General features: G+C 22.3%; 11 protein-coding genes across 11 annotated transcripts; 2 read left to right on the forward strand and 9 right to left on the reverse strand. All coding sequences in view use genetic code 6, as the record gives it.

Annotated features, from left to right (window-relative positions):
• Positions 1–669: 669 nt before the first annotated feature.
• On the reverse strand, positions 670–2,102 carry TTHERM_01005130 (ubiquitin carboxy-terminal hydrolase 37 receptor-binding site protein; the record flags this gene model as incomplete). Its single annotated transcript, XM_001010333.3, has 8 exons — positions 670–728; positions 795–964; positions 1,019–1,100; positions 1,162–1,468; positions 1,597–1,707; positions 1,799–1,858; positions 1,924–2,022; positions 2,088–2,102. 8 exons carry the CDS (start codon positions 2,100–2,102, stop codon positions 670–672), a joined length of 903 nt encoding a protein of 300 aa, XP_001010333.2.
• Positions 2,103–2,999: 897 nt separating this feature from the next.
• Positions 3,000–3,923, reverse strand: TTHERM_01005140 (hypothetical protein; the record flags this gene model as incomplete). The annotated part of the gene is made up of 1 exon (XM_001010334.3): positions 3,000–3,923. The coding sequence occupies one exon, from the start codon at positions 3,921–3,923 to the stop codon at positions 3,000–3,002; it is 924 nt and encodes a 307-aa protein (XP_001010334.1).
• Positions 3,924–5,780: 1,857 nt separating this feature from the next.
• TTHERM_01005150 (methyltransferase MT, putative) lies at positions 5,781–7,402 on the forward strand (the record flags this gene model as incomplete). The annotated part of the gene is made up of 8 exons (XM_001010335.2): positions 5,781–5,783; positions 5,853–5,890; positions 5,968–6,001; positions 6,081–6,139; positions 6,300–6,380; positions 6,505–6,631; positions 6,705–7,170; positions 7,236–7,402. The coding sequence occupies 8 exons, from the start codon at positions 5,781–5,783 to the stop codon at positions 7,400–7,402; spliced, it is 975 nt and encodes a 324-aa protein (XP_001010335.2).
• An 822-nt stretch (positions 7,403–8,224) lies between these two features.
• On the forward strand, positions 8,225–10,393 carry TTHERM_01005160 (protein disulfide isomerase family A protein; the record flags this gene model as incomplete). Its single annotated transcript, XM_001010336.3, has 5 exons — positions 8,225–8,378; positions 8,502–8,608; positions 9,032–9,530; positions 9,808–9,945; positions 9,999–10,393. The coding sequence occupies 5 exons, from the start codon at positions 8,225–8,227 to the stop codon at positions 10,391–10,393; spliced, it is 1,293 nt and encodes a 430-aa protein (XP_001010336.1).
• Positions 10,394–11,077: 684 nt separating this feature from the next.
• TTHERM_001005169 (hypothetical protein) lies at positions 11,078–11,997 on the reverse strand (the record flags this gene model as incomplete). Its single annotated transcript, XM_012796170.1, has 5 exons — positions 11,078–11,177; positions 11,225–11,317; positions 11,368–11,457; positions 11,514–11,747; positions 11,810–11,997. 5 exons carry the CDS (start codon positions 11,995–11,997, stop codon positions 11,078–11,080), a joined length of 705 nt encoding a protein of 234 aa, XP_012651624.1.
• A 742-nt stretch (positions 11,998–12,739) lies between these two features.
• Positions 12,740–14,370, reverse strand: TTHERM_01005170 (hypothetical protein; the record flags this gene model as incomplete). Its single annotated transcript, XM_001010337.4, has 4 exons — positions 12,740–13,098; positions 13,478–13,706; positions 13,946–14,004; positions 14,127–14,370. 4 exons carry the CDS (start codon positions 14,368–14,370, stop codon positions 12,740–12,742), a joined length of 891 nt encoding a protein of 296 aa, XP_001010337.4.
• A 1,849-nt stretch (positions 14,371–16,219) lies between these two features.
• On the reverse strand, positions 16,220–16,469 carry TTHERM_01005180 (transmembrane protein, putative; the record flags this gene model as incomplete). The annotated part of the gene is made up of 2 exons (XM_001010338.1): positions 16,220–16,343; positions 16,435–16,469. The coding sequence occupies 2 exons, from the start codon at positions 16,467–16,469 to the stop codon at positions 16,220–16,222; spliced, it is 159 nt and encodes a 52-aa protein (XP_001010338.1).
• Positions 16,470–17,710: 1,241 nt separating this feature from the next.
• On the reverse strand, positions 17,711–18,847 carry TTHERM_001005189 (miro-like protein; the record flags this gene model as incomplete). Its single annotated transcript, XM_012796171.1, has 2 exons — positions 18,523–18,847; positions 17,711–18,396 (listed from the first exon to the last, which is right to left on the reverse strand). Exons 1-2 carry the CDS (start codon positions 18,842–18,844, stop codon positions 17,711–17,713), a joined length of 1,008 nt encoding a protein of 335 aa, XP_012651625.1. The 5' UTR covers positions 18,845–18,847.
• Positions 18,848–20,123: 1,276 nt separating this feature from the next.
• Positions 20,124–22,047, reverse strand: TTHERM_01005190 (actin; the record flags this gene model as incomplete). The annotated part of the gene is made up of 8 exons (XM_001010339.2): positions 20,124–20,313; positions 20,373–20,508; positions 20,784–20,861; positions 20,917–20,999; positions 21,113–21,254; positions 21,361–21,674; positions 21,733–21,874; positions 21,930–22,047. The coding sequence occupies 8 exons, from the start codon at positions 22,045–22,047 to the stop codon at positions 20,124–20,126; spliced, it is 1,203 nt and encodes a 400-aa protein (XP_001010339.2).
• A 1,003-nt stretch (positions 22,048–23,050) lies between these two features.
• Positions 23,051–23,380, reverse strand: TTHERM_01005200 (hypothetical protein; the record flags this gene model as incomplete). Its single annotated transcript, XM_001010340.1, has 1 exon — positions 23,051–23,380. The coding sequence occupies one exon, from the start codon at positions 23,378–23,380 to the stop codon at positions 23,051–23,053; it is 330 nt and encodes a 109-aa protein (XP_001010340.1).
• A 630-nt stretch (positions 23,381–24,010) lies between these two features.
• On the reverse strand, positions 24,011–27,725 carry TTHERM_01005210 (V-ATPase A subunit 9-2 isotype of the V0 sector; the record flags this gene model as incomplete). Its single annotated transcript, XM_001010341.3, has 8 exons — positions 24,011–24,399; positions 24,459–24,543; positions 24,601–25,037; positions 25,103–25,889; positions 26,042–26,120; positions 26,179–26,493; positions 27,000–27,528; positions 27,599–27,725. The coding sequence occupies 8 exons, from the start codon at positions 27,723–27,725 to the stop codon at positions 24,011–24,013; spliced, it is 2,748 nt and encodes a 915-aa protein (XP_001010341.2).
• Between the last annotated feature and the right edge of the window lie 255 nt (positions 27,726–27,980).

Raw genomic sequence — 27,980 nt, forward strand, 5'->3', positions numbered from 1 at the left:
AAAAACTCTAAAACCTGATAGCTTGAAACAGAATTACTTGACAATAATAAATACTCAAATAAATTGACTGAATTAACTAATGTGGTAATTTAAATTATAAAATAGTACTTTTAAAGCAATTAATAAATATTTTATAATTTATATTCACAAAAGACATATTTATTAAAAATAATGAAATATTTTTAAGTAAAAATGTTTAAATTAAAATATTAAATATATAAGTTGATTATTTGTTTTATCTCATTCAGAAAAAAAAATTTTATAATTAAAATATTTGCATTAAATTTTTAAAATTGTTTAAATTTAATTTTTTTAGAAGTTAAAACAAATAGGTTTGTTTTAATGAAGAATATAAAAATGTCATTTATTTTTATTTTAGATTAATGTCAAAAATTTTGCTAATATTTTTTTTTTCTCTTTTATTCACTTTATTAAATAAAAAACTACTTTTTTAAACAAAATAAAAATTCTTAAATTAGTAGAATCTAAATTTTGGGTATGATAAAGGCATTTAACTTAACGATATTGATAATAATGTTTATTATTATTATTAATTTTATTTACATTTTAAATAAAATAGAGTTTAGTTAAATTAATAATTATTATTTATATTTTGCTTTAATATAATTTTCAAACAATTAGTAACGATTTTAAAATAAAGTTTTTCATTCATTATTTCTTCTATGATTCAGCCCATTTGATTATTGCTTTATAGAATGAGTCAGATCCTAATTAATAAGATGATAAAAATAATTTAAATATGATTATATTTAATTTTTTAGTGATTTAATTACCATCAAGAGTTTCCATAAAATTAGATTAGTCTAATCCTAATGAAGCTAATACAGCTCCTCCCTCATTGGAATTAAGAGCTTTTTCTAATGATTCTAGTGCTTATTAGAATTGTGGACTAATCAAATTTTCTTTTAAATTTTAAACATCCTATTATCCTTCAGGTAAATGCCTAGAAATTTTTAAAGCATATTTTATTAGATTTCATTTTAAGTTTTTAATTTACTAAATAAGCTCTTTTTAGACTTCTTCGTCGTTTGCTAATTCCATTAAACTTTCTTTAGTTAATACTTCAAAGAAATTGGGAGCTAAATTAATTATTTATTTTTCTTTACAATAAATAACTTATTAAAGTTTAAACAATTTTACTATCTCTTTATCTTTGCTAGTATTATTACAAAAGTTATTACATCATTGGATTATTATTTCCTCCTCTTTGATTTAACATGTTTTAAAACATATCTTAAAATTGAGCACCAAAAAGATTAGCATTCATTAAATTTGGTTAACCTTATTGGGCAGGTTAAGGTTAGGATTAAGATGAAGATTACTGAGAAAGTGATTATTAAGGTTCTGAAACAGAAGATGATTCATCTATCATTAATTATTCAATATCAAAATCAATAATGTCTTATACTCTACTAACAATTTCAGCATCTTTGGAAGCATCTTTTTCCTTTATAAAAATATAAGAATTTAATTAAAACATAATCGAGAGTAAGGTTTGTTAATATAGAAATCTGATCTTCTTCTAATAAATATTATCAGAATTCTATTTATATGCTTCGATATTCAAATTTTTACTTAAAGCCAAAAGAAGTATCTTGATTCATCACATTAAAATCTCAAAACTACAACTCTTTTCATTTACTTAGACAATTCTAGAGAAGCATCACTTTACATTACTGCATATTCCTAAATGTTTTTAAAATTGAATGTAAATTAGTTTGGATGTATATTTATTATTCTCATAGGATCTAAATAAATAACAAATCTATTATTTTACAAATTCGGGTTCAGTAGCTCCTTCAGGTGTCCAGGTAAAAGGTTTCTCGCCTTCTAAAGTCTTTTATTAATATAAAAAACCTCTATGTAAACTTATCAATTTTTCAAAGTTTAAAATAAACATACGCATCCAATTTTTACAGTTCCTTTTCTTTTATCAGCAGTAACCTTTTTGGTTGTGGGATCTAAATTCATAATTCCTGCCTTAAAAGAATATTCCTTGACCTATAAGTATACAATAAATTTTATAAATTTTCATTGCTTATTACAAAAAGTTATATTTTTTTTACAAAATCTAAACTCATTTTCCTATTTCTTTCTATTCAAAATAATTAAAGTGTATCTTTTTATTTGTTTGAAGTTTTTATTTATTAATTATTTTAAGTTTTTCAAAATTCAATATATTTAATAAATACATCAATCATCATACTGTCTCTTTTACAAGAGTATCTTAGTCAATTATCTAAAAAAATAAATAAATGTTCACTCACTTCTACCAACCACACTTTTCTTACAAGAAAAAAACCTAATGGTTTAGTAATAACATGTATTTAAAAACTTTGCTGTTTAAAAATAAGGAAAAATATTCTATTTATTATCTATTGTAAAATCTGATTACATAAAATGTTTTTAAAATCTTAAAAAATTTGATGAATATCAAATAAAATAACTTATAATTTATTTTGAAAAAGCAAGCGTATTTTAAATTTATAAAACTGATACTTTCTTATAAAGAATTCGTTTAACAAAATTAATTTTAACTTAATGGAAAATTAAAGACATTCCTGAATACATATAATAAAAATGCTTATAAATTAAAATATAATAATCTTAATATCTATAGGTTGATTTGTTGGTTGGTAGGTAGTAGTAAAGTTTAAGTTTTTTTAATTAAAAACTTGATATTCATAATAAATTTTATTTATATTAAACTATTTTAGCTCAGTTCTAAAACAAAAATATTGCTTATATAGATAGATGATAGTTTTTTGAGTTTGCTTCTTGGTTAGTTAGTTGGTTGATTGGTATGTTTTTTCACCTAATATAATTTTATGCTATATCAGTTTATTTTAGGTCATTTATTAATTAATTCTTTAAATAAAAAATAAAAGAACGATGCTGAATTCATAAACTAGATTTAAATATTTAAATTAAAGAAATTAAGTAATATTTCTTATAAAAGAACCAAATTAAAGATAGTCTCATCGCTTGATTTAAGATTATTAGCGTGCATTTATTTAGCTGTTGTTTTTTGCATCATTGCTTAGACAGCAACCACATATGCTTGCAAACATAGATTTGTTTCGGCTTCCGTTGAACATTCCATCTTTATCATAGCTGCCATTAAGAGAATTATATTTTCTATTTGTTGGCTAAGTTTCTTTTATATGATCTAAGTTTGTTTTTCTCCAAGTACGGATATCATATCTTATATTAATTAAGTGTTTATATTACAAATCGTGAACTGTACATACTGTGTCCAAGAAACGCAAAGAAGAGCTTTGAATAAGTTCCAAGTACTGGTTTTCAATATCCTTAACATTTTCGATAATCAATTCAGATATGAATTTTTCCTTATTAGGATAGTGAATATCGTTTTCAAATGTCATAAGGCAAATACTTTCTTGTATGTTATTTAAAATATCTAAGAGATTTTTCCATAATATGCTAAATTAAATGATTGCCTACTTTTTCTCATCAATTGTAGCAAGTCCTCCTAATGTTTCTACTAAACGGCTGTTAGATATATTATCTATAGCTGTTACAAAATTTTTTTTAAGCTATTCTATTAGGTTATAACCATTTATTTTAAGATAACTTTTATTTGATGTTGGAGAAAGTTGCATATTTGTGTTTCCTAAATTATTTTGGTTTGTATTAGTATCTATTAATAAATCTTCTCTTTTTTATATTGTCCCCATAGGAAGAACACCTGCTGCATTCATATTTTAGGTCATTGTACCTTATACATTTATGTTATTTGGTGTATTATTATTTGTGTTATTATTTATATTGTCTCCTTTGTGATTTAATTTCGGAGTGTCATTTCTTATCTATGGAGAATTCCCAGCTGTTCCTTATTACTAAAGATTAGCTGCTGGATATACCCTTGTAGGATTATTCATTAATATGTATAGAGCTAATAATTCTAGAAAATAATTGCTTTATTTTCGTAAATAAATCTCTTTTATCTAGCTACTTGAGTTACAAAAGTAAGAGTAAATAGTATTGATTATTTTTTATTAGCTCTTTATATAAAATAATAATAAATCAATTAATAGATAAAAAAATCAATCAATCAATCAATCAATTAATTAATATATCAGTCAATCAGTCTATTTTTCAATCAAATAAATAAATCGCTTGCATATTTTTCTTTTTATTATCTCTTAAAAAATACTGTTATATATATATATACACTATTTTAAAATATAATCAGGCTATTAACATCTTTTATAAATTAAATTTTAACAAAATCTCAACCTCTTTTTTAATCAAAAGATACCAAAAACCTAGAAATAAATTTTGAGGTTCATTTTAGTTTAATTAAAATTACAATTAATTTATTCACAACTTTTTATAAGTTTTAAATAAAAGTTTATTCTAAATTTTTATTATGTATGAAAAAGATGCATCGTTTTTTAATGCCTATTTTACATATAAAGTTCTTTAAAAATAATATTTAATAAAATTGTCTCAAATGAGTTTCTAAATTCTAAAGGTTTATTATTAGTTACTTTTTTTATATATTTATTAAAACTCTTTTAGTAAGTATCAAAAAGTGTATCAATCAATCAATATATTATATAATCAAGTTTATATTTTTATTATATTTTTCCCCCAAATAGAAAAGTGAAAACAAAAAAGGTAATAATATGTTAAATTTTACTTAGATTAAATAGTTTTATAATAAATTAAAAAATAATCAAATAAAAACTAATCAGATTTTATAATATTTTTTAAAATTTTATTTGTAAATCTTATTTTTTTCATTTATTTTTTTTCTTTTATATTCTGGAGCTTATAATATAGATAAAAATAATAAGGGTAGTGATATTCTCTGTCTCAATTTTTTTATAATTTCAAGAGGATTCTTTAAATAATAAAATAATATTAAGCTTTATAATATAGGCTAAATAATATAAAAATAGTGGAATTTTTTGTATTGTAAGATTTTAAAGCCTAAATTAAGACCAAATAATTTTTCTTTAGAATATGATTAGGTTAAAAATTAAAAAAACCATAAAATAAATAAAATATCAAAATAAATAATGAATTATGAATATTGAGTTTTTTTAACATAAAAATACAATTCCTAAATGTGAATGTAATCATTCATTATCAAAGTTTATTAGTAAGAAATTATAATAATAAACAAATAAATGGAGCCTAAAAATTAATTTTACTTTTAGTTTTATATTTATTTATAATCAATTCAACAATATACTAATGTTGAATTGGTAATTTTAACAATTTATCTTTAGAGATTTATACACTTTCCAAAGCTTTGAAATATTTTTGGTAGAAAATATTTAATAAAAAATGCATATATTTTTATTTCTTAAAATCTATTATGTATAAAATACATAATTAGATTTTCTTTTTGAAAGTATTTATAATGATCAAAGTTTATAGATTATTAATTAACAGATAAATTAATTTAAAATAAAATTTTATCATCAAAGATTTAAATATAAAACTAATTTTAGTTTTTTTTTTGATATGAATCTATCTATTAAAAATTAGCATATTAAAATTTGAAATTATAAATTTTAGACAAACCGTTTAATTTTAATTACCTCTAACATAAATCAAAAAAAAGAAGATTGCGCGCGTAGTAAAATATCATTTATTAGAATAGTCCGCTAAAAAAAAACAAAATCTTAACTTTAAAAAATTTCATAGATAGAGTTAAAATTAGGAGAATACTTGCAAAAAACGATTAAATATATAAGAATATAATAGCGTGAATAGAACATATTATGGTAAGATCTTTTAATTTCATTAATATAATTATTAAATTAAGAAAATTTTAATTATATTACATGATGAAGTCTCAAGAAACTTTAGCTGCCTGCCAATCTCTCGACAAGTAATTATAGCCACAAAAGCTTAAAATTTTATAAAAATAAGCATATAGTAAAATGTATTCTATTATAATTAAACTAGATTCGCTCATCCAAAGAAGGTTTCACCTGTTTAGGTAATAGCATATATCCATTTTATTAAAATTTTAGTCCTTAAAAAGAATATATCAAAATATTCTATCACAAAAAATGTAGAAGTCCCAGATTATTGAAGAGCCTCCTTTATAAAAGAAGATAAAGCCAACTGAACCAGGGTAAATCATTTTAGAATTATCATTTAATTTCTTATCTTTATCAGTTTAAGATGCTACCTTACCAAGCTCTACTTATAGATTAGATACTTATCATTCTATGAGAAGATTTTAACCCTCTTAGGAGGAAAAAATTTTAACTTTAAACTTTTTAAAAATTTAGTGAAGATTAACTAAGTCTACTTTTGAAATGGAGAAGCTCATACATCCCTCCTCAAAAACCCACCAACGAAGATGAATATAAGTAAGCTTTTTTGATTTTAAAATAAAAAGAACTCAACTAAATTAAGAAATGAAGCTCTAAAATTAGCAAAAAATCATATTTGATTTCCAGAAAAGAGTAATTAATTTATCAAAATTAAAATTAGGAAAATTATATGTAAGGATATATCAAGCGAAAAACTTGAATAGCATGCAGGAGATGTTTCTGCTTTATTTATTAATATAAAATGGAAGTTATCTGAAGGATAAAGTGGCAAGTCAATAGAAGATTTAGTAAAAATAAATTTCATATTCGATAGTTATTGCTGATTTCTACCATTTTATTTACATTTTTTTCTTAATATAGAAAAAATTAGCAATTAGCGATAAGCTGATTAACAATGGCATCATATTTATTTGGAGCGAAAAGGAAATATTAAGTTAAATTGTTGACGTCCTTGAAGCAAAAGGATTCAATTATATAGAAAATTTCATGATTAACTAGCTTTCAGCAGACAAAGCTCTAGAAATGTAAAGAAAAAATTAAAATTAGTAAAGTAAAGAGAAAAAAATTACAGATTTCTTTAAGAGATTAACACCTCAAAAGAATATTTGGTCTGATATAACTCCAGAACAGTGTATTGAATAAGAAAAGTTCCCTCCAAATAACTATGTCTAAGATATTTTTGTAAATAGTGAATACAGTTTTTTCAGAAAATCAAAAAAAATCCTTTTAATGCTTCGTAAATTCAATAAAGATGCTTAACTTGAATTAAGACATTAGCGTACTTCTGACATATTCTTTGATATTTTTGAATAAAACAAGCCAAATGGTAATTAATTATAAATCTTAACTTAAGTTAAATTTTTCTAAAAATTTTTTTATTCTTTTAAAAAGATGTAAGCAAAAAAGGAATGGAATTTGTTTATAAAATGATAGAAACCCTCCTTCCCAAAGCTAATTATAGCGAAGAAAATAAAGGAGCTTTTAAAATGATGGAATTGTATGCTGATGATAAGTCTTAACCTAGAAAGGGATGGATAAGCGTATATGAATAAGAGTGAAAAATCTGATAAAATACAGTTTTCTAAATCGAAATCTGTAAAAAAAAAGCAATATTTTATAAATAAATAATAATTAAGCGAATAAGCGCAATATAAAGAAAAAGAATCAAACATTTTATAAATAAATAACTACAAAAAACATAATTAATTATTAATCACCGATCGATAAATTTAATCTTTCAAATTAATGAAAATTTCTTTATTTTCATCATTAATTATTTTCCACACACACACAAAACATTTATTTAAATAAAAATAAGGTCATTTAAATGATACCTAAAAGATATATATCTATCTAACTAACTATCTATTTATATATCTATCTATCTATTTCTCTAACCAACTTTCAAAGTCTTATTAAAATAAATTCATAATTGTTGCCCAAAAGCAATAAATACCCTTTGTTGCTATTAATTCCTTTCTATATATTTATCTATTTTTCTATATAAATTTCTTTCATTTTCTTGAATTATTAAATTATAAAAATTAATATTTAGAATATCTCTGAGCGATTTTGTAACTGATTCGAAATTTTCGATTGTAATTTACTTAAACTTATTAAAATGTTTATATAAGAGCATATCTTGATGAAAGTTCTAGATAATTAGTCTTGTTATAAACTTATTTACTTTTTATTGCTTTCTTACGCGTGTAAATTATTAATAAAATGAAATTAATTAATGAAAACCAATCAGATTTGTTTATGATTAGATAGATATCTGATTCAACTATAATAAAAACTATTTTCGTTTTAATTATTAATTATTATAATTTAATTTAAAATAAAAAAAATTTAATTAACACAACAATAAATATAAGATAATGTCTAAATTATTAGCTTTAGCTTTAATACTCTCACTTTTAGGTACTGCTTTAGCTCTTTATGACAATAACTCTAAAGTCATTAAGCTCAACAAAAGCAGATTTTAAAACGAAGTCATTAACTCAAAAGAACTTTGGCTTGTTGAATTCTTTGGTAATTAATTTACAATTCTAACAAACAAGCAATGAGCTTGATCATTTATTGCGATAATTTATATTATCTTAAGCAATTTTAAGATTTAACATTTTATAAATAATTAATAATATAATTAAAAAGCCCCTTGGTGTGGTCACTGTAAGAGCTTGGCTCCTGAATGGGAAAAGGCTGCTAAGGCCCTTGAAGGTATCGTAAAAGTCGGTGCTGTTGATATGACTACTGATCAAGTAATAATTTAAAGTATTTTTTTAAAAATGCCTAAAAAACATCCAAATTTTAGTCCTAACTTAAAATGAAATGAAGGAAACTTAAATTATCAATCTAATCCAACACATTCTTAAATTTTAGATTGATAAATTAATTCAATTTTCAAAAAAAATTCGAATTTTAATTCTCTTTTTTGAAATCTTTCATGAAAAAATTTAAAATTATCTTCGTAAAAAAAAAACTTTCTAATGTTAAATTCTACAGAAAATATCTTTAAACAAAATTCTTGTTATCACCATATCTTAATCAATAATGTCATTAAGATATAATATGATTTGTTGGAATGTTTACTTATAAAACAAACAACATATGATATTTTTAATGCTTTATGTTCTTCAATATGAATAACCTTAAATTTATAACTAATTTTAAATAATAAATAGGAAGTTGGAAGCCCTTACAACATTTAAGGTTTCCCCACTATCAAGTTCTTTGGTGATAATAAGTCTAAGCCCTAAGATTACAACAGTGGAAGAACAGCAAATGATTTAATTAACTACGCCTTAAATGAAGCTAAGAGTATTGCTCAACGTCGTTTGAGTGGTGGAAGCAGCTCATCTGGAAACAGATAATCAGGAGGCTCTAAGGGTAATGCTAATGCTGATAATGATGGTGATGTTGTTGTTTTAACCGATGATAACTTTGATGCCAATGTAGTTGGAAGCAAAGAACCTTGGTTCATTGAATTTTATGCCCCTTGGTGTGGTCACTGCAAGAATTTATAACCTGAATGGAATAAGTTAGCTACTGAAATGAAGACTGAAGGTGTTAAGGTTGCTAAGGTTGATGCTACAGTACATCCTAAAGTTGCTCAACGTTTTGGAGTTAATGGTTATCCCACCATTAAATTCTTCCCTGCCGGTTTCTCCAGTGACTCTGAAGGTAATTTATTAAATAGTATTTTTCTTGAAATACAAAGAAAAAGATAATTCTCATATAGCAAAATATATAAATAAATGCACATTAAGTAGGAATAGATTTTCAAAAAGCTAATCTCATTTATCTATTTATTTAGTTAGTTAAGGCTATTCAAGCAATATTTAAGATATAAATTAAATAGGTTTTCAAAATTTATTAAATCTAAATTAGAAGACTTATTTTAATTGAAAGATTATTAATTTTTGAAGGTTAATTAAATAGCTATTTTAAATAATAAAAGCTGTTGATTACAATGGTGGCAGAGATGCTTCTTCATTGGGAAGCTGGGCTAAGGAGCAAAGAGATGCTAAAAAACCTATTATGTTCACTCAACTTCTCAATCAATCTATTTATGATGAATACTGCACTAACAACTCTGGTAATATTTAGCAATTGATTTGTTTAATTTTATTTAATTAATTTTTTGTAAAGGTGTTTGCATTATCTTCCTTCTTCCTCATATTTATGATTCTTCTGCAGCTCAAAGAAATGGATACATCAATTTAATTACTGAAATCGCCCAAGCTAATAAGGGAAGACCTATTACTTACTTATGGAGTTAAGGTGGTGATTAATACGATTTCGAAGAAAAGCTTAATGCTGGAGGCAGTGGTTATCCTTCTGCTATGGCAATTTCTCATAAGAAAAATCTCTACCAAATCTTTAAAGGTTCTTTCAAGAAGAAAGACTTAGATAGCTTCATTTCTGGATTACTAACTGGTCGTGGTAGCTTCTCTACTTTACCTACTCTTCCTAAAATCAAAAAGGTTAAGGAATGGGATGGTTAAGATGCTGAATAATAACAAACTGATAACAGCGATCTTTGAGTTACTGTATTTTAAATTTAGTTAAAATTATTGTCTAGAATATTATTTTGTTAGTTAGTTAGTTAAATATGCATGTAATAAAATAAATGTATGCAGCCTAATTAAATAATCATTTTATCACTCATAATAAATTCTCTCCATAAATTAATATATAATTTTAAATAAATTAAAAATAATAAATTGATAAATCTAAAAACAAAAAATCTAGTTATATAATTTAAAGATGCACAAAAGAAAAAGAAGTATATGATAAAGATGTAATTCTTACTGTGTTTATTTATTCATGTAAGATACTTTTTGTTCAAATAAAAATAGAAATGTTATTACAAAATTTAATAAATATTGCAATATTTTTATTTATTTTATAAACAAATCATTTCATTATTAATAAAATAAGTTTAAAAATGTTATTTTTTAATTTTTAAAAATTATAATTTTGAATTATGGCCAAGTAAAAAATAAAATATTTAATAATAAAGAGACACTCTTTGTCCTCAAAATAAATTTTAAACATATTTTTAAATAAATATTTGATTTGATTTTGAATTTGATAATTTTAATGTAAGAATAATTATTAATTTTATAAATAATTTAATTTATTAAACAACGAATGAAGATATTTATTTGAATTAAAGATTAATACAGGATTAAATAAATTACTGGTTTCATGAATATTTACAGTTTTCAAAATTTAATATTTAAAATTGAAATGTAAGAATTTCTTGTATTTCTTATAAAGAAATTTCGTATCTATTTTTAGTCTTTTTCTGAAATCTAATTAAAACTTTAGATAAATATGATGAATAGCTTTTTAATTTAATAGCAATTTACCTCATAGAAAGATTTACTTTTATTTACTATTTAAATTTTTATAATACCATCTTTAGTTTATGCAGTGTATAAGCAAGTTTTATCTAATTTGATCTTAATAATTATTTAGTTAATAGTAATTTAAAAAAGAAAATGTAAAATACGTCATATAAAGTTCAAAATCAATTAATTTAGGAGCCTCAGACAGACTATTTAGCAAAGATATAAATCCATCATCTAAAATGTTATTTTTACTGATTTTAAAGTAGAATAATTAACAAAAAATAATATTTAAACTTAATTTTAATACAAAAGATTTAAAGATAGCTTCTTTAGATTGACAATATGTGATAAACCAACTCCAAGTGCTATACAGCCCTCACTTCCAATATTGTTATTGCTATTAATAATATAATCTAATAACTTAAGTATTTATTTAATATTAATAATTTGCCTTAAGTCAATTAATAAATCTTATAGCTAATAATTTTAAGAAAGCGAATCAACTAAAGGCTAGCATCCTTTAGAGCCTATTCTTTCAGCGCTTTTTTTAAATTAATATTTATTTTAGAAATTAAGTTTATTATCAAAATTATATCTAAATACTAAAGATAGAGCCTTAAAGTCACAGCATTTTTCCATTTTTCTCCTACATATTTTTCTAATAATTGATTTGATTAAAGGTTTATTAAAGGTTCAATATTATGGACACAAATATGTATTCCATCTTGAATTTAATGTTCATGGCACTCTTAGTCACCATGTTTGTGGCTATGAGAATGACTATGAGACATATTCTAAATAGTATAATATAAATTTTGACAAATGAAATTCTATAATAGTCTTCTTCAATAATAAGTAGATTGATGAAATGTTTTGTTTTAAATAATGATTTTTAAGACAGAAAGAATCTTTAGTTTTATAGTAAAGGAAAATAAATTATCAATATATAAGAAATTAATTAGTTTACTTAAGTATAAAAAATTGGCGGAATTTAATTTACTAATTAATACATTTAATTAAAGAAATTTTTTTAAATAGATGAATTCATTAAATATAAAGCAAATAATCGATTAATTAATTATAAGTCCTTTTGTTTTACTAAATTATAGAAATCTTTTTCAATCACTAATTTGCAAATATTTTATAATCAGAAATATTTAAAGTACATACAAATTAGATTATTAGGTAAATTTATTAAAAATCAATTCAATTTGAACAGTTTATAGCTAATTAAAATGTTCTTCTCATCAATTTTGATGAATAAATAAATACACGATCGAAATTTATATTCACATTATATTAAAAGGGTATTTTGATTACAATATTTAAATATACTATAAAGAGTACCTAATAGAAAGAAGATTACTCTTTTTATTTTTTAAATTTTATTTTGGCTAACGTTTTTTATAATGGTCAATCAATCATTTAATACTTTATTATAATTTGTGTAAAAATTAGTAGTTTTTTTTATAATATTATCTTGGTTGAAGTTTAAAATAGTAAATTAGGAAAGCATCAATTTATTTATTTTATTCAGTCACAAAAGCACCAGCATAAAGATTTATTAGTTTTTACTTGTGCTTACTAAATTGGTTTACTAGCAGATGGAGGGGAATCTTTCTATGAGTAGGTTTAGCTATGGAAACTATTGTTATATATTTTGGAGCTTTTTGAACATATAGAAATAGCTTTATCTGCTTCTTTAGTTTATTATCTATAATTTTAAGCTTTTTTATGAGCATCAATCAGCAATTCACTGCTGTTAGTAGAGCTACTGTTATTTTCTTACACTTTTTCATCGTCTCCATTTTATTTAATCTCCAAAAGGAAAAATCTCTTCCTTTGTGTCTTAAATAATGTGAAAACAGTAGGAACTTCTTAGATAGAGACAGCTTTAAATAATTAAAAATTAATATTATTTAGATATTTAAATGATGGGTTTTGCTAAAATATTTTTAAATATAAGGGAGATGTAATAAAAAATGAAGCTATAATTCTATTTATTATTATCTTTTCAAAAGATTTTTTAAGTTTGATAAAATTAATTTGTGGATTTGAATACTTTATATAATTTAAAAACATAATTAATTAATACTTTTAGCGTTCATTAAGTTATTAATTTTCTATTAAATTATCAAATCAAATATTAAATAGCTAAACAAATATGGTTAAATATATATCATTTTTACTTAATTTCCAATTATAATACTTGTAAATTTAGTCTTTTAAACATTTATTTGTAATTAAAGTAGTGTAATTTGAAGATTTTACGTGGATAAGTGGTTGACCTTGAGCCATTTTCTTTAGCTATGAATAATTAAACGTTATCTATTTCTTCATATAGATGTATAAAAGTTGTAGAGTTTTAAGAGAAAAATTCAGCTGCATCCAGAATGAAATTTTTAATTGTTTTATCACTTTTTAATGTAATATCATATCTCAAAAGAGTTTAGCTGCTTGGACATTACCAAAATATTGTATAGGTTCCATGTAATGATGCCTATTTATATTGATAGAAAAGATTAAATCATGAAAAATATTAAAAAGATTTAAATATTCGTATGCTAATATTGGTTATCAAATTTGCCTAAAAATTTTTCTTAGTAAATCAACTAAGTAAAACAATAAAAAAAGACGCACAAATCTTAAAATTTTATCATAGAAATAACATTAAAAAATTCATTTATGGGAGGAAAAATTTATAATTTAAGAAATTATTTATAGAAAATTATGTTTTACCTTACTTACTTGCTAACCTCTTTATTTTCTTTATGGAAGTGGCTGAGGTTGACTTGATTCTTTTTTTTTTAAAAATATAAACAACATTAATTCAACAACTTGCTAATCTGTAAATATATTGGTAAAAATGAGCAAACTAATAGTAAAAATATGATCATTGGCTAATAAAATAAAATTTTACTATAGGGAAATTATTCCCACATCATGGGAGAAGTGGAAAGACAAAACTCATTAGACTAATCTTGAACGATCATTATTCTGCAATTAATATCAAATAAATAAGATTGATTGTGTTTAAAAAGGAGATATTAAATTTTTTTTTGCTTTAATCTTATACTTTTTGATTGATATTTTTTAATAAAGTTTCTGCTACTTTATTTTATTATTATGAATATTGTAAAAATCTTCACCTCTTTATTAATCATCGATATTTAAGATTAAGTATTTTTCTATCAGTCTTCTCTTTTAATTAAGAATAAAATAATTAGGCCTATCTATCGTACGGGCAAAAACAGACTTCTGCATTTAATATCTCTCATTAAATTTAAAAAACTAAGATACTTTATTCATTCATTTAATCATTTAAAAGAAATTCAACACAGACAAACATCATTGAATTTTAAATTAACAGTTTCCACTCTTTATTTGATTGATTGATTCATTGATTGATTTGATCTTTAATATAAAGTAATCAAAATCTAAAAATTAATTTTTTGATTAAATGATATTCTTTGTCAATTTCATCAATAGTCTATCAATTTTTGGATTTATTTTCATCGCTAAATTTTTTTAAATTACAGATACTACCTTATTAAACATTAAAAGAAATTCCTTCTTAATAAAATTTATTATTTCTCGTATTGGAATAATTATTTATCAATTTAGATTTTGTTTTGTAATATTTAAATAGACTGATTCGTCTTGCTATTATTTTCACTATATTCGCTCATACAATTTTATATAATAAAATAATCTCTTGTAAAAAAAAGTTTCTATTTACACATGATTTATATATTTTTTTATTTTTTCATTCATTATTTTACCTAAAAAATAAAATCTGACATTATAGTTATTTTATCATTGAAATTTAAAAGAGTGATTTACACTTCAATTAAGTATATTTTACTTACTGCTACTTCAATTTTTTAAAAAAGTACTAATTTTTTACAGGCAATGAGGAATTGTTGTTTTGTTTGTTTCTTAATTATTGAAAGGATGACAGTGATCAAAAAATATATTTAAGTTAAGCTCATGTAAAACTTTGATAATTTAAATCTATAAAAAACCCTATCAATAATTTATAATTATTTTCTTTGATTATGATTTAAATATCTGCAAACACTTTAATTACCTAAATCCTTATTACATATTTAGTTAGTTATTTATGCATATTTAACTAATACTGCTTAGAATAGAATCTAAAGTAGCAGTCAAATTAATCAATAAATGACAATTTTAATTCACCAGTAAAATAGATAAAAGCATATCTTTAAAAATAAAAATCAAAAGTTTTAAATAAAATTAGCCTTAATTCCATCAACTATACAAATAAACATAGGACAATAAGATAAAAGATAATATAAATACAAAAAAAAATTAAGATGAATACCAAGCTTTAATTTTTCATTTTAGTTTTATAAATTTACAAAAATAATATTTTTGAGTTTAAAAATATTTAGTTCTCAAAATGATAAAAATCTTAAAATTATTTATTGAATTCTTTAAGAATTTAATTTAGCCTTATAGCTATAGGAAACATCATTTTAAAATAATTTTTATTGTAAAAAATAAAAAATTAATAATTTGTTATTTAAATTTATTTTAAATTATAATAAAATTATTTTTTTTAATCATATCTAAAAATATTATTAATTCTTAATTTTAGATTATTTCATCTTAATTATGTAATTTACTGGCATAGTTGTTTATTTGATTCTAATATAATTACAGAAAATTATTGTGAAAAATAAATAATATAAATATTTTTATATAAAGAATAAAATTTTATAATATTTTATATAAATTAAATCAATAAATAATTAATTTTAAAAATAAAATTAAAATTTTTAATACTTATTTGGTTTATTATTCAATTTAGAGGAAAAAAACAGCCATTTAAATTTTATATTTGTATTTTAGATTAAGATTATTACAATACTTGTAAATTATATAAATTTTCTTAAATATTTTAATAATTAGTTTCAAAAAAATTAATAAATTTGTAAATATATTAAATTTTAATTATAAAAAATTTACTTAATTGAATTAAAAATTTCAATATTATTTATTTTAAATAATGCTATGAGATGACCTTGAAATTAAAGTACCAAAGATCTCAAAAATCAAATAAGAAAGGAGAAGGGAAATGCTATTATCTTTAGCTACTATAACAATAAACCTTCAATAAATTATACTCCTTTATTTTCTATTGTTTTTATTTCTTAGCTTTGTATTATTAAAAAAATTTAGATACTCTAACTTCTCATTACCTCATTAATTAAGGGAGCTTCATTTAGGAGGTCATTTTGTGATTCTTTATTTGGTTTTAAAATACTTTTGAATATTAATATAAGTCACTCTTAATTAATAAGGAGTTAGAGTATTATTTAATAATAGGAAATTTACAAACAACTTAAAAAATAGTATTTAAATTATTTATTAAATGGTATTTTTCTTGAAATAAAATGTTGATTGAATAAATAAATTGTGAAATTTGAGTATATCAATATTGAAAAAACTTACAGTACTAATAAAAATCTTTCATGAAAAAGTAATTTTTTTTCTGATATTTATTTTATTAAAATATATTAATTTCTATTAAATGGTTAAATTATTATTCATTCATTTATTGACCTGTTTTTGCATAACAAAATAACTTCTATTTATAGCTAAAAAAAATAAATTTCTCTTACATCATTTAAGCAATTTAATTTATTTATATTAATATTAGATTAATATTTGATGATATCTGATGATCAAAAGCTTAACTTTTTACTCACCTATAAAATTTTTCTGATTTATCTTTTTTATCTACAATTTTAATCCTATTTTATCACTACTATAATGGATGCTAAAAGAGATAAATTTTTATTTTTATTTATTTAAAGCATTTTTGATGTTTTAAATAAATATCTTGAACTTGTTTGTTAATTTTTAAGTTGTATTCAAAAAGAAGCAAAATTATTATATAAAATAAGAGAAAATAAAACTTTACACTTTAAGAATTTGTACAAAAGAAGTAAATGCAATTTAATTTATAAAAAATTATTTATTTAAAAATGGGAAAAGAGTATTAGTGTAAATAAATTATTTATAAAGTAGTTTATAGTAAATTATACTTATTTTGGATATAACTACAAAATAAAATATAAATTTTATAATTTATTTATTTATTTTACTGTTTTCTAAGTGTTTAAAATGTTTATTTAGAAAATTTAAAATTTATTAAAAATAGTATTTATTTTTTTATTTATTTATTTTGTGTTCATTCATTTGTTTTTTGCTTGGTTTGTTTGTTTTTTTGTTTTATTATATCATTTTATATTACTGAAAATTTAGAGGAATAAGAATAAGAGAAGTTTATCTATTTATTTCGATTGATTTTATTGGTATCTATAAAATATTTTTTTATTTATTTATTTATTTATTTGTTTTTTTTATTGTTTTTTATATCATTTCAAATGAGATTTTAAATCCAGCCTTTCATTTTGGTAGTTAACTATAATTTTTTAAGAAGAAATTGTCAACACTTCTCTTTTTCATTTTTCAAAATATACTACAATTATTACTTTGTGAAGACTTAATAGAATAGATATCATCATCCATTCTTTATTTATTTTTTTTTTTATTTTCACGAATAAGAACTTCATTTTTGGAGCGATTAGAGCCAATAGAATTACCAATTGAAAAATCTTTCTTTTTTTAAATAATTTGTCTTTCCTTTACGTCTTCATCTCTATCACTTATTTAACTGGAACCTAGGAGGGAAGAAGATTAACTAGACAAGCTACTCCTTTGATTTTGTTAATCCATCCACTACAAATATGCCTATATTAATTTACTTATGCATTAGAAAGGTTCATTTATTTCTAAATTTATTGAGTTGCTATTGACGTAGCCCACCATTTTATGAGTGTATTCTAGATCATATATTTTTTAAGCATTTCTTTCATCAGTATTTTGATCAAAATTAAATTTATCTTTTTTATTTCCCCATAAAGCGCATTTACTCATTGGGCCAAGATCTTAAAAATTCAAAGAACTGCCTTGGAGGTTATTAGCAATCTATTTTATACTATCTTTTTATCCTAAATCAAACACTATAACAATAATTTTATAATCTTTCAGCTAATTTGGTTTCTTTGATATGTATTCATCTTCATCAATTTATCTTGAAGTTATGGTATGGCTTTCTAATTAGATATCATATTTAACTAACTTATCTTCACCATCTAAATATAATTTTTAAAACAAAAGTTATAAAATTGGATGATTAAATTTTATTTTTGATCATTTTATATAAATATGGTAAATAGATTTAATAATAACAAAAAGAAAATTAAACATTAAATGAATACCTTTTAATTGATGTGGAAATTAAATTTTTTATTTAAATTACTGATAACCCTCATTAAATCGCTAAATTATAGTTTTTTTACCAACTCCATCTAATCCTGCGATAAGTATTTTAAAAGTTTTATCAAGTGACATATTTGTAAAATTGTTTTTTTATTTATTTTTTCTTTTGTAAATGATAATGGTTTTGCTTTTAATGCTTGCTTTTCTTCTTTTTGTTTGTTATTTAAGAATTTAATTAAATAATTTTTCTTATCTTTCTGATTTTAATTAATTTTTTATGCTGGCTCCATAAGAATTCATATTAATTTGCGTAAATTACATCTAAATTTGATGATTTTTTTCTTTTTATATTACAACCTTTTTCTTGAGAATTCACCAGTTTAAAAATTTTAGTCTTATGAATAGAAATCCTCACCATTAATAAGAGAAAAACAAGGTAGCTTGTTAGCAACTACTTTAAATCCTCCTTATTGTATTCTCTATTATAAATAATTAGGGTGATGATGTCTCTCTCTTTTAATGATCTAATATACTTCCTAAACCTTTTCTAAAAAATTATAAAGCTGCATTTAATTGATTGATTGATAGATAGTTTGTCTGATCAATATTATCAAGTGAAATCAACTCACTTTAAGTCTTTGAAGTATAAAAAATTACACTTTAATGTAAAATTCAATTTTTAAAGCTTTTATTGATAAGAAATGTAAAAAAGCATCTTCTAAAATTTTTTATGAATAAGAGATTTTTTTAAGATATTCTTAAAAAAGTAATTCATAAAATTTTGGAATATAAAATTAATCAATCAGAATATTTTATTAGATTTAATAGTCACATTTATTTTTACTTTCACTATATTAAATCTTTGTAAAAAAAGTAAATTTGTTAAATAATTTTTACTTGGTTTGATCAATCATCTAGAAATTTAATTTAATTTTCTGCTCAGATTTTTTAATGATTGAGAGTATTCTTTATATATTCTTTTATTTAAATTTTTATACATGATAGATAAATACAAGTGTTATATAGCATCTATTTACAATTTTTACTTAAATATCCCTTGCTTTAAGGTTTTATTAAGGTTTTGTAAAACTTCTTAATAAAAGATTTTTTAAATTGATAGAAAAATCAAATAAACCTTTACAATAATTATACATCAGTTTACATAAAAACAAAAAAGATAATTTACTCACTAATTAGCAACAGAAAATTCTTGAAATATTTATTTTTAATGAAATAGAATAAATTTGATTTAAAATCTGAAAAAGCAATAATTTACTAGATTGTTTAAAGTTAAACATCCAAATATAAAATACAAAAAAAGGGGGTTTTATTTTTTTTAATTAGCTTTATAAACTCAATTAATTGGATTTTTTTTTAATTTTAACAAAGAAAATAAAATACAAAAATAAAGTAACTAATAGAAAGAGAAAATACAAATTACTTTTGATTTATGGTTAGAGATATCTCTAAAGGTAATAATTAATTTAGCATTAGTTAAGCCATATTCTTTTAGAGCTTAACTATTTATACAATATCTTAGAACGGAATTTGTTAATTTTATTTAATACATTAATTTTTAATTTTATAGAAAGTAAGTATCTCAAATAAAATACAGAGCATTTAGTTGTTCAAATCCATATTCTTTATAATCATTTCTATTCATAGCTAGCATTTCAAAATTATCTCCTGAAGTTACCCTTTAACATCCCTAATAAGCTGATGAAGTGTCTTTGAGATGAACTAATTTATTATCTAAATAATCAGGAGTATTCTAAGTGACTTCATTTAATCTAATTTTAGTAAAATAAATGTAATCAATTAATATAACTAATTAATTAATATATCTTACAGTCTTTCTTTTAAGCCCACAAAATTTGATGATCCACCACATAAAATGATATTCTCATAGAAGTATTCTTTAATATCAGGATGTATTTCCTTAATAACACTGCTTGCGCCTTATGAGATACCACATTAATCTAAACCTATTTAAAACAGTTAAGAGAATTATTTATATCTACTCACATTATTTTCATTTTTTTAAATTATTTATTTATTTAGATAGATTTATTTTTTTAAAGGAATACCATTTAAATTACAATTTACACTTTCTATTTTTGCAATTAATTTTGGGATTTTCAAATGTAAAATCACTAATCATTTTTGCTAAGAAAAGGAGTTTTAAATGGTAATAGTTAACAAATTTTTATCTAATTCAATTTAAGATGATGAATAAAAAATAAAATAATGTGCTTGATACCTATATCACTTGGATTAAACAATATTTCTGGAAGGGTGAATCTCTCTTTGTCTAAAGTTAGCTTATCACTATAAGAAGCTTTTAATTTGAAAAGATTTGTTAGCAAGAATCATTAAAAATATGTTTTAATTACATCTATCATAGAAATCTACAGCAAAACCTTTTTTACCTGTCTCGTAATCAGGTAAAATAAAATACTTGGTATGAGAGCCTTTTCTGATATTATTTTTAAATTATAAATTGAATAAATATCTAAGAGTGTTGATATTAATTAATTGCTAAATTTATTTATTTATCTCATATAAGAATTAATAATAAATTATTATTACCGCAATTTGATATCTTTTTAAAAATTTTGTGACACAAAACACATGTCCTCTTTAATTTGAGAAACCATTCTAATTTCGTTTTTTAGCTGAATATATCTGCATGTAATAATTTCTTTCAAATGGTTTGTAAGTAATTTACCACCTATAAAAAATATTTTATAATTAAATTATAAATATTCTAATTAAATATTGGAATTAATTAATATTTAAATAAATATCTTAATAATTAATATTTTATTTATTATTACCAACATCTAATCTTTTAATTGCATAATTTATAGGTTATCCATCAAAGAAAGGCACAAAGTAAGTAGCAGAGTGCCCTATTTCTATAACTAACTGAAAAGTGTCGCTTATTTTTTTATTGTATTTATCTAAAGCGTGTATTTGAGACATTTGTTGAGATAAAGCAGGATATATTGCATCAAATCCAAAATACTCAAAACAAACTTCAATCATTCTTTATCTAACTTTATCAGGTACGCAAGGGTTGTGCAATATACTAATACTATAAGATTATAACTCGTTTTATTTTGATTCAAATTCTGTTTAAGCATCTAGCCTGTTTTTTAAAAATTATTTCAATTTTTCATTTATTCTGATTGAAAATAAATAATGACATTTTTTCCCATAAATGAACTTCATGATCCCAATCAACTACAACACCCCTTACTTAAGGCTTTACATATATCAAATTAGCTTCATCTATGTAGTTATTTAAATTCTCTCCGCATAACAAATTACCATTTTTTCTGTCAATACCTAACAAATATTATAAGCTAAAAAACTGATCAAACTTTCTCTCATTTAAATTTACCTAATAAATTATAGTAAGTTAAATTAGGTACTTCATTTAAAGCAGATCCTAATCTTATTTCCCAAGAACCATTATCCACTATTAATCTTTTATTTAAATTTGTCTTCCAATCGCTCATAGTCTATCTTACTAAATTCTAAAATCTAATTACTTTTAAATTATAATATCGTTTGCTATAAATAAATAAATATTTTTAAGAAGTATGCGTAAACAATTAAATTATTAGAAATATTAACCTAATAAAAATAACAATTAGTCTAAATTTTTAAATAATATATTTAATCTAAATACTCTATATATATAATCTATATATATGTATATAATATATTTTTTTCTTTTTAAAATAATTTTTAATGGATTTAAATTTTACTAAAATAATTTTTATTTTACTTTATTTAGAGTATTCTAAATTAAAATGCTAAATAAGCTTATATAAAAATTCAATAAATCAGTCATATTAAGCATATTATTTTTATTATTAAATAAACTAGAAAAAATTATTTTGTACAAGCTATAGCCCATAAGATGATATTCAATAATATTTATTTTTTTAATTTATTCAAAATATTTCTTAACTTTCTTATTCATTCTTTTTTAGCTTTTTTATAAATTAATAAATAAATTACTACTGTCTACATAACTTATTTTAATAATATATAAAAATTCAAATGTTTGATAAATGATTGTTAAAAGATATTCATATAAAAATTAAAATCAATTAATTATTATTTATTATTAAGTTAAAAAAATATTTGATTTTTGTTTAGTAGGTAATTTTTATTTTTATTTAAGCTTATTTATTTTATTTTTTATCTTAATTTTCTCTTTTTTTATTTTTTCTTTTTAAATTTTATTTATTAAATATTTTTCAAATTTTTTAATTTATTTCAATTTTTAATTTATTTATTTTTTTTTATTTTTTCTTTCTTTCTTTTTTTGAATTCCTATCTATCTATCGTCTTATTTGAGTCAGCTTTTATTAAACAATATTTTTTATATGGTTAATAAAAATTTAGAGAAGAATGATAGGGAATAAAATGTATTTGATGGACTGGCAAATATATTTTTATATTTTTATTTAATTATTTGCCACCATCAGAGCTCTTGTTATTGGAATTTCTTCATCTTGATTATCTTTTTATTCTTAATTTTTTAAGGATGTTAAAAACTTGATTGTATAGGTGGCAGATAAATCTCGATGCTGAAACAAGATTTATCTAATTGGGGATTAAAATGATAAAAAGCTTTTCAGTTGAAGAGGTTAGCTCCAATAAGTTTCGATCTCTGGATTATGGTTTTGATAAGAGATATGAAATGGAGAAGTTTATTTAGTGGGTAATCGAAAAATGGAAAATAATTAATTAATTTCCATTTAATATGGTGAGGGTCGTTCGATAATAACTAGTTTTTGATATTGCAGTGTGAGTTATATCTAAACGAATTCCTTCCATTGAGCAATTTAAAAACTTATTCTCTTAAAATATAAACTTTTTTATTTTTCACTCTTATCAGATTTTTTAATTAAAAATGTATTATAAAATTTTTTCCCCTTATATTTGCTTTAGAGCAATTTTTGAATTTTGATTTTAAATTAAATGAAAACCTCAAATTTATTAATCAAATAAATTAAAATCCTTGATTTTAAGAAAAATATCCTTTCTGTTTGTTTTTTATGAATTTATGAAAAGCCTAAATATTTTTTTAATAGCTTGAACAAATAAATAAATAAATTATTTTTTTAACTCAAGTTTCAAAATAAAATTAGCTAAAAATAATAAACCATTTAATAAATGAAAATAAATTAATAAAATAATTAGGAATTTAATTTAGTTTTTAATATTTTAATTTGCAACAAAGGCAATAACTAATTAATTAATTAACTAACTAACAATAAAAAGGAATAATAAACATATTTATTGAGCTTCTTCTTTGAATTCAAAAAAGAATAACATAACATTATCGTTTTAACTAACTTAATGATTATATAGGAGATTATATTATATTATTATGATGAAATAAAAAAAGAATCTTTAATTTTAGTTAATTTATTAAATTAAGATTGAATGTTATCTTTCTTTCTTTCACTTTGCTTATTCAGCTTCATTAGCACGATTTAAAGCATCAACAAAACTGAAAGGCTCAAATTTATAACCATCTGCTTTGTAGAACTTAGTTTAGAATTCGACCCTGAATAGATTTTTTAAAATTTAATAATCAATTAAAACAAAATTTTGTAAAAGTAATTACCATTAGAGACGAAGAGCATGCAAAAAGCATTCCATAAGATCCATACACATAAGTACAGCAAATGAGATATTTAAGAAAAGGAACCAACCAATAATAATTTATAAAGCACTGCCTCCAACAATACCTCCACCAATAGTTTTTTCAAAGAAGACCTTAGCAAGTTAACCGTGAGCTAAACTCAAAGCCCACAGACGCAAGTAAGATGCAGTGTTAGAAACAGAACCTTTATTTAATAAAATTTGAAATTATTTAAATAATAGACATAATAAATATTATTATTACCGAGAACGAATTCAATAGTTTCAATAACTTAGTGGACAAAAACTTCATTAAAATCGTGATCATCGTGACTAGGAGGAGCGTGAGACTATTATTTAAGAATATAAATTTAGTATGAAAATAAAAAAATAAAGTATTTATTTACTTATAATAAGGGTTCACTTTCATCATGAACTTCTTAGTGTTAGGGTTTTTTCTTTAACAAGAAGAATAGGGGCTTAATTAAAAGCATAATAGGAACACAAGCGACAGATATAATGAGAAGATTGTATTATAACTCTTCTTAGAACTTTGAGTCATTAAAGAGAGGAGTGGGAGTACCATTGAAAGTAGAGACTTGACCCATCTTTAAAGGTAAATTGATCATTTAATTAATAATAGAGGGTGCCAAATATCCTTCTTCATATTGGCTTACCCACTTGAAGATAATCATGAAACACATGTAACCAAAAGTAGATAATAAGAAAACCATTTGGGGTAACCATTCGAAGATCAAATCAACCCAAAGATCGAAATGAATGCAATTTAAACCTTTTAAGAAAATACCCCAAGACATTTGAGCTACACCGAAAATAACAGCAACTATTTATTTTTAAGAAAAGGTTTTATAAATTTTCAAATTTGAATTAAATAAATAAACAAATTACACTTCATCTTGAATGAATTAAAGAAGTTGAGTTCATTGTTTGAAATGTACCACTTAGGATCAAAACCTAAAGGATAGACACAATTTTCATGTTTTTCAATAGTATAATGGGCTTAGCCTTCGTGAACTTCACCATCATGGTGGACATTGTAATAGCAAGAACCAAAAAGATTAATAGGAAGAGCGAGAAAATCATTATAGATTAAACCACAATAGAAAGCAAAAAGACCCATTAAAGCTAATAAATATCTAGCTGGGAATAAAGCTGCTAAAGGAGTGTTAAGTAATTCTTTTCCTTTGTATACAAGCCAAGCACCAAAAGCAAAGAGGGCACCACCATGACCAATATCACCAAACATAATACCGAACTTAAGAGGGAACATACTAATACAGAATAAACCAGGGTTAACTTCTCTATAACGAGGGATACCATATGTGTTAACGATTTCTTAGAAAGGAGCAGTAACATCATTAGTTCTGAAGTGAGTGGGAGGTTCCAAATGAGAAGGTCTCTCTTACTTTTTGACTTCAGTCATACCAATATTAGGGTTATTGGTTCTAACTTTGTCAATAGCTTTAAGCACAGCATGGTCTTGTTCTTCGGGACACCAGAAATAACCACCAAAAACAGCACTCTTGACTGTTAACATATTCATATTGGTGTAAATGTATTTCTCCTTGACTACAAATAATCTAAGTTCTTCAATATAAGAGCATTAGTTACCGATTCTAGGTTAAATCCATTCATCTAAAACGTTATTCAAAGCGTTTTCAGTCAATCTCATTAACTATTTTGAATAAAAAAGAATGATTAATAATCAATCGTATTCAACTATTTAATTTTCCATGTTTTAATTTTTTTTTTTTTAACTTCCTAAATGTTTTGTTTAATTTGCTGTTGTTTCTTAAAATCTAATATTCTTTATAATTAATATTTTACCTATCTAGTATCACTGATTTGCTATTGAATTTCTAAAAATTTGCTATTATAACCGTTAGGATCTCTTGGCATTGAGTACCTTTTTAAGGAAACATTTTAAATAAATATTTCTAAGCTCTTTTTAAATTAAAAATTACTTGCTGGCATTGAATGAATCACAAACTCTATTGAGTTTTGATTTCAAGACACCACTACCACCACTGAAAGCAACAATAAAAACTGATTTTTAAAAGCCTTCTTTGAATTCACCTTAATCGTAGGGGATTTCTGAAGTGAAGACCCAACTGTTACCTTTGGTTGTTCTAAAAATGATTTTCTTAAATCTTAAGGTATCTTCTTTGTTGATAGTACCAGTAATGTAAAATAGCTTGGAAGCACTGGCTAAAGGATTTTCTTCTTCTTTACCTTCTTCAGCCAATTCCAAAGGATTGATAGCGATGTTGTCTAAACCTCTTTATTTATTTATAAGTTAAATATTTTTTATTTATTTCTAATTTTAAAATAGAGTAATTTTTATTCAAATTTATTTCAATCTTTTTCTAAAAAATTATTCTTTTTAAAATTATTCTGCTTTATTTGAATCTTTTTAAGATTTATTTGATCAAAAAAACTATAGAACCTAGCTAGCTCTTATTTAAAATTATTCAAAAAACAAACAGCTTTTCTACTAAAATATTAGTTTTTTATATCATTCTTAACTGTATTACTAGGATTATATGTTAATTTGCACTGAATTAAACCTTTCATTTTTTAGCTAGATATTGAAATTAACTTGCAAGCTTTATAGAGAAACCTATTTGAAAGCTTTGGTTCTTTGAATTTAAATCTAAGATAGTTAGTTAGTTAGTTAATAAATTTTATATTTCTATGGAAAGGCATAGATGGCAAAATAAGATTTTAGCTGATTGAAATTATTTTATGGTAAAATAAATAAAATATTTGAAATTAGAAATCATACGACATAATTCTTTGGTCAACAACTTTTTCTTTGAATTTTCTTAAGACGTTACTGTATTCGATAAGACTATAATATTTTGAGGTAAGACTTTCCAAAGTAAAGGTCTACTCGTTTAATTTGGCAAAAGCATCTTTAACCTAGCTTTCAACGTCATCTATAAATGTGTGATAGGCTTTTTCTCTGCCTCTGAGATAGACTTCTAAAACGTCAAGGTAGGCTTGAATATTGTCACACTTGGTAACTTCTTTTTATTTTGCGACCATTAAGTTATGGATTATATGTATTTGATTTAATATATCTTCAGCTCTTTTGATCTATGGAGTGAAGACTCTGCTCATATGACTTTCGTGAGCGTTTTAGTCCTCAAATTGAACTACTTAAACTTAACCTAATTGATTTAAAACTTCCCAAGCACTTTCCCTAGGGATGACTATGTTGTAGTAAGCCATCTTGTCACTGCGCAACAAACTCATCTTTTCAGTAGTTTTCTTATATTTTTTTTGTTTTCTATCTTCTTTATTCTATTATTCTTTATTCAAAGATAGTTGCTTACTTACTTTGTTTTTTATATGGTTTGATTTATGTATTTGTTAATTTACTTGCTTGATTGATTGTTTGTTTGTTTCCCCTTTGTTTGGCTTGATAGTTCTTTATATTTTTTATTTCTTAGTTTTATTTTATTTTAATTTTTTATTTTATTTATATCCTTTGTACTTTCTATCTCATTTTTCCTCGATATTGATTAAAATTACATATAATATTTCCGTATTATACCTTCACTTTATAATTAAAAAATACAATACAATCAATAATTCATTCTTTCATTCACTATTAGCCTTCATTTTAATTTTTCCATTTAAATTAAAACTTGCCTTTCTTGTTGTGAATTAATTTCTGTATTTCAATTAAAATAAATGGGTATTGTTCAATAAATTAATTATTATTTGATTTAATTTGTCTAAATTCAAGGTACAAAGTTTA

The sequence above is a fragment of the Tetrahymena thermophila genome, assembly GCF_000189635.1.
Source record: "Tetrahymena thermophila SB210 genomic scaffold scf_8254757, whole genome shotgun sequence".
NCBI lineage: Eukaryota > Ciliophora > Oligohymenophorea > Hymenostomatida > Tetrahymenidae > Tetrahymena > Tetrahymena thermophila.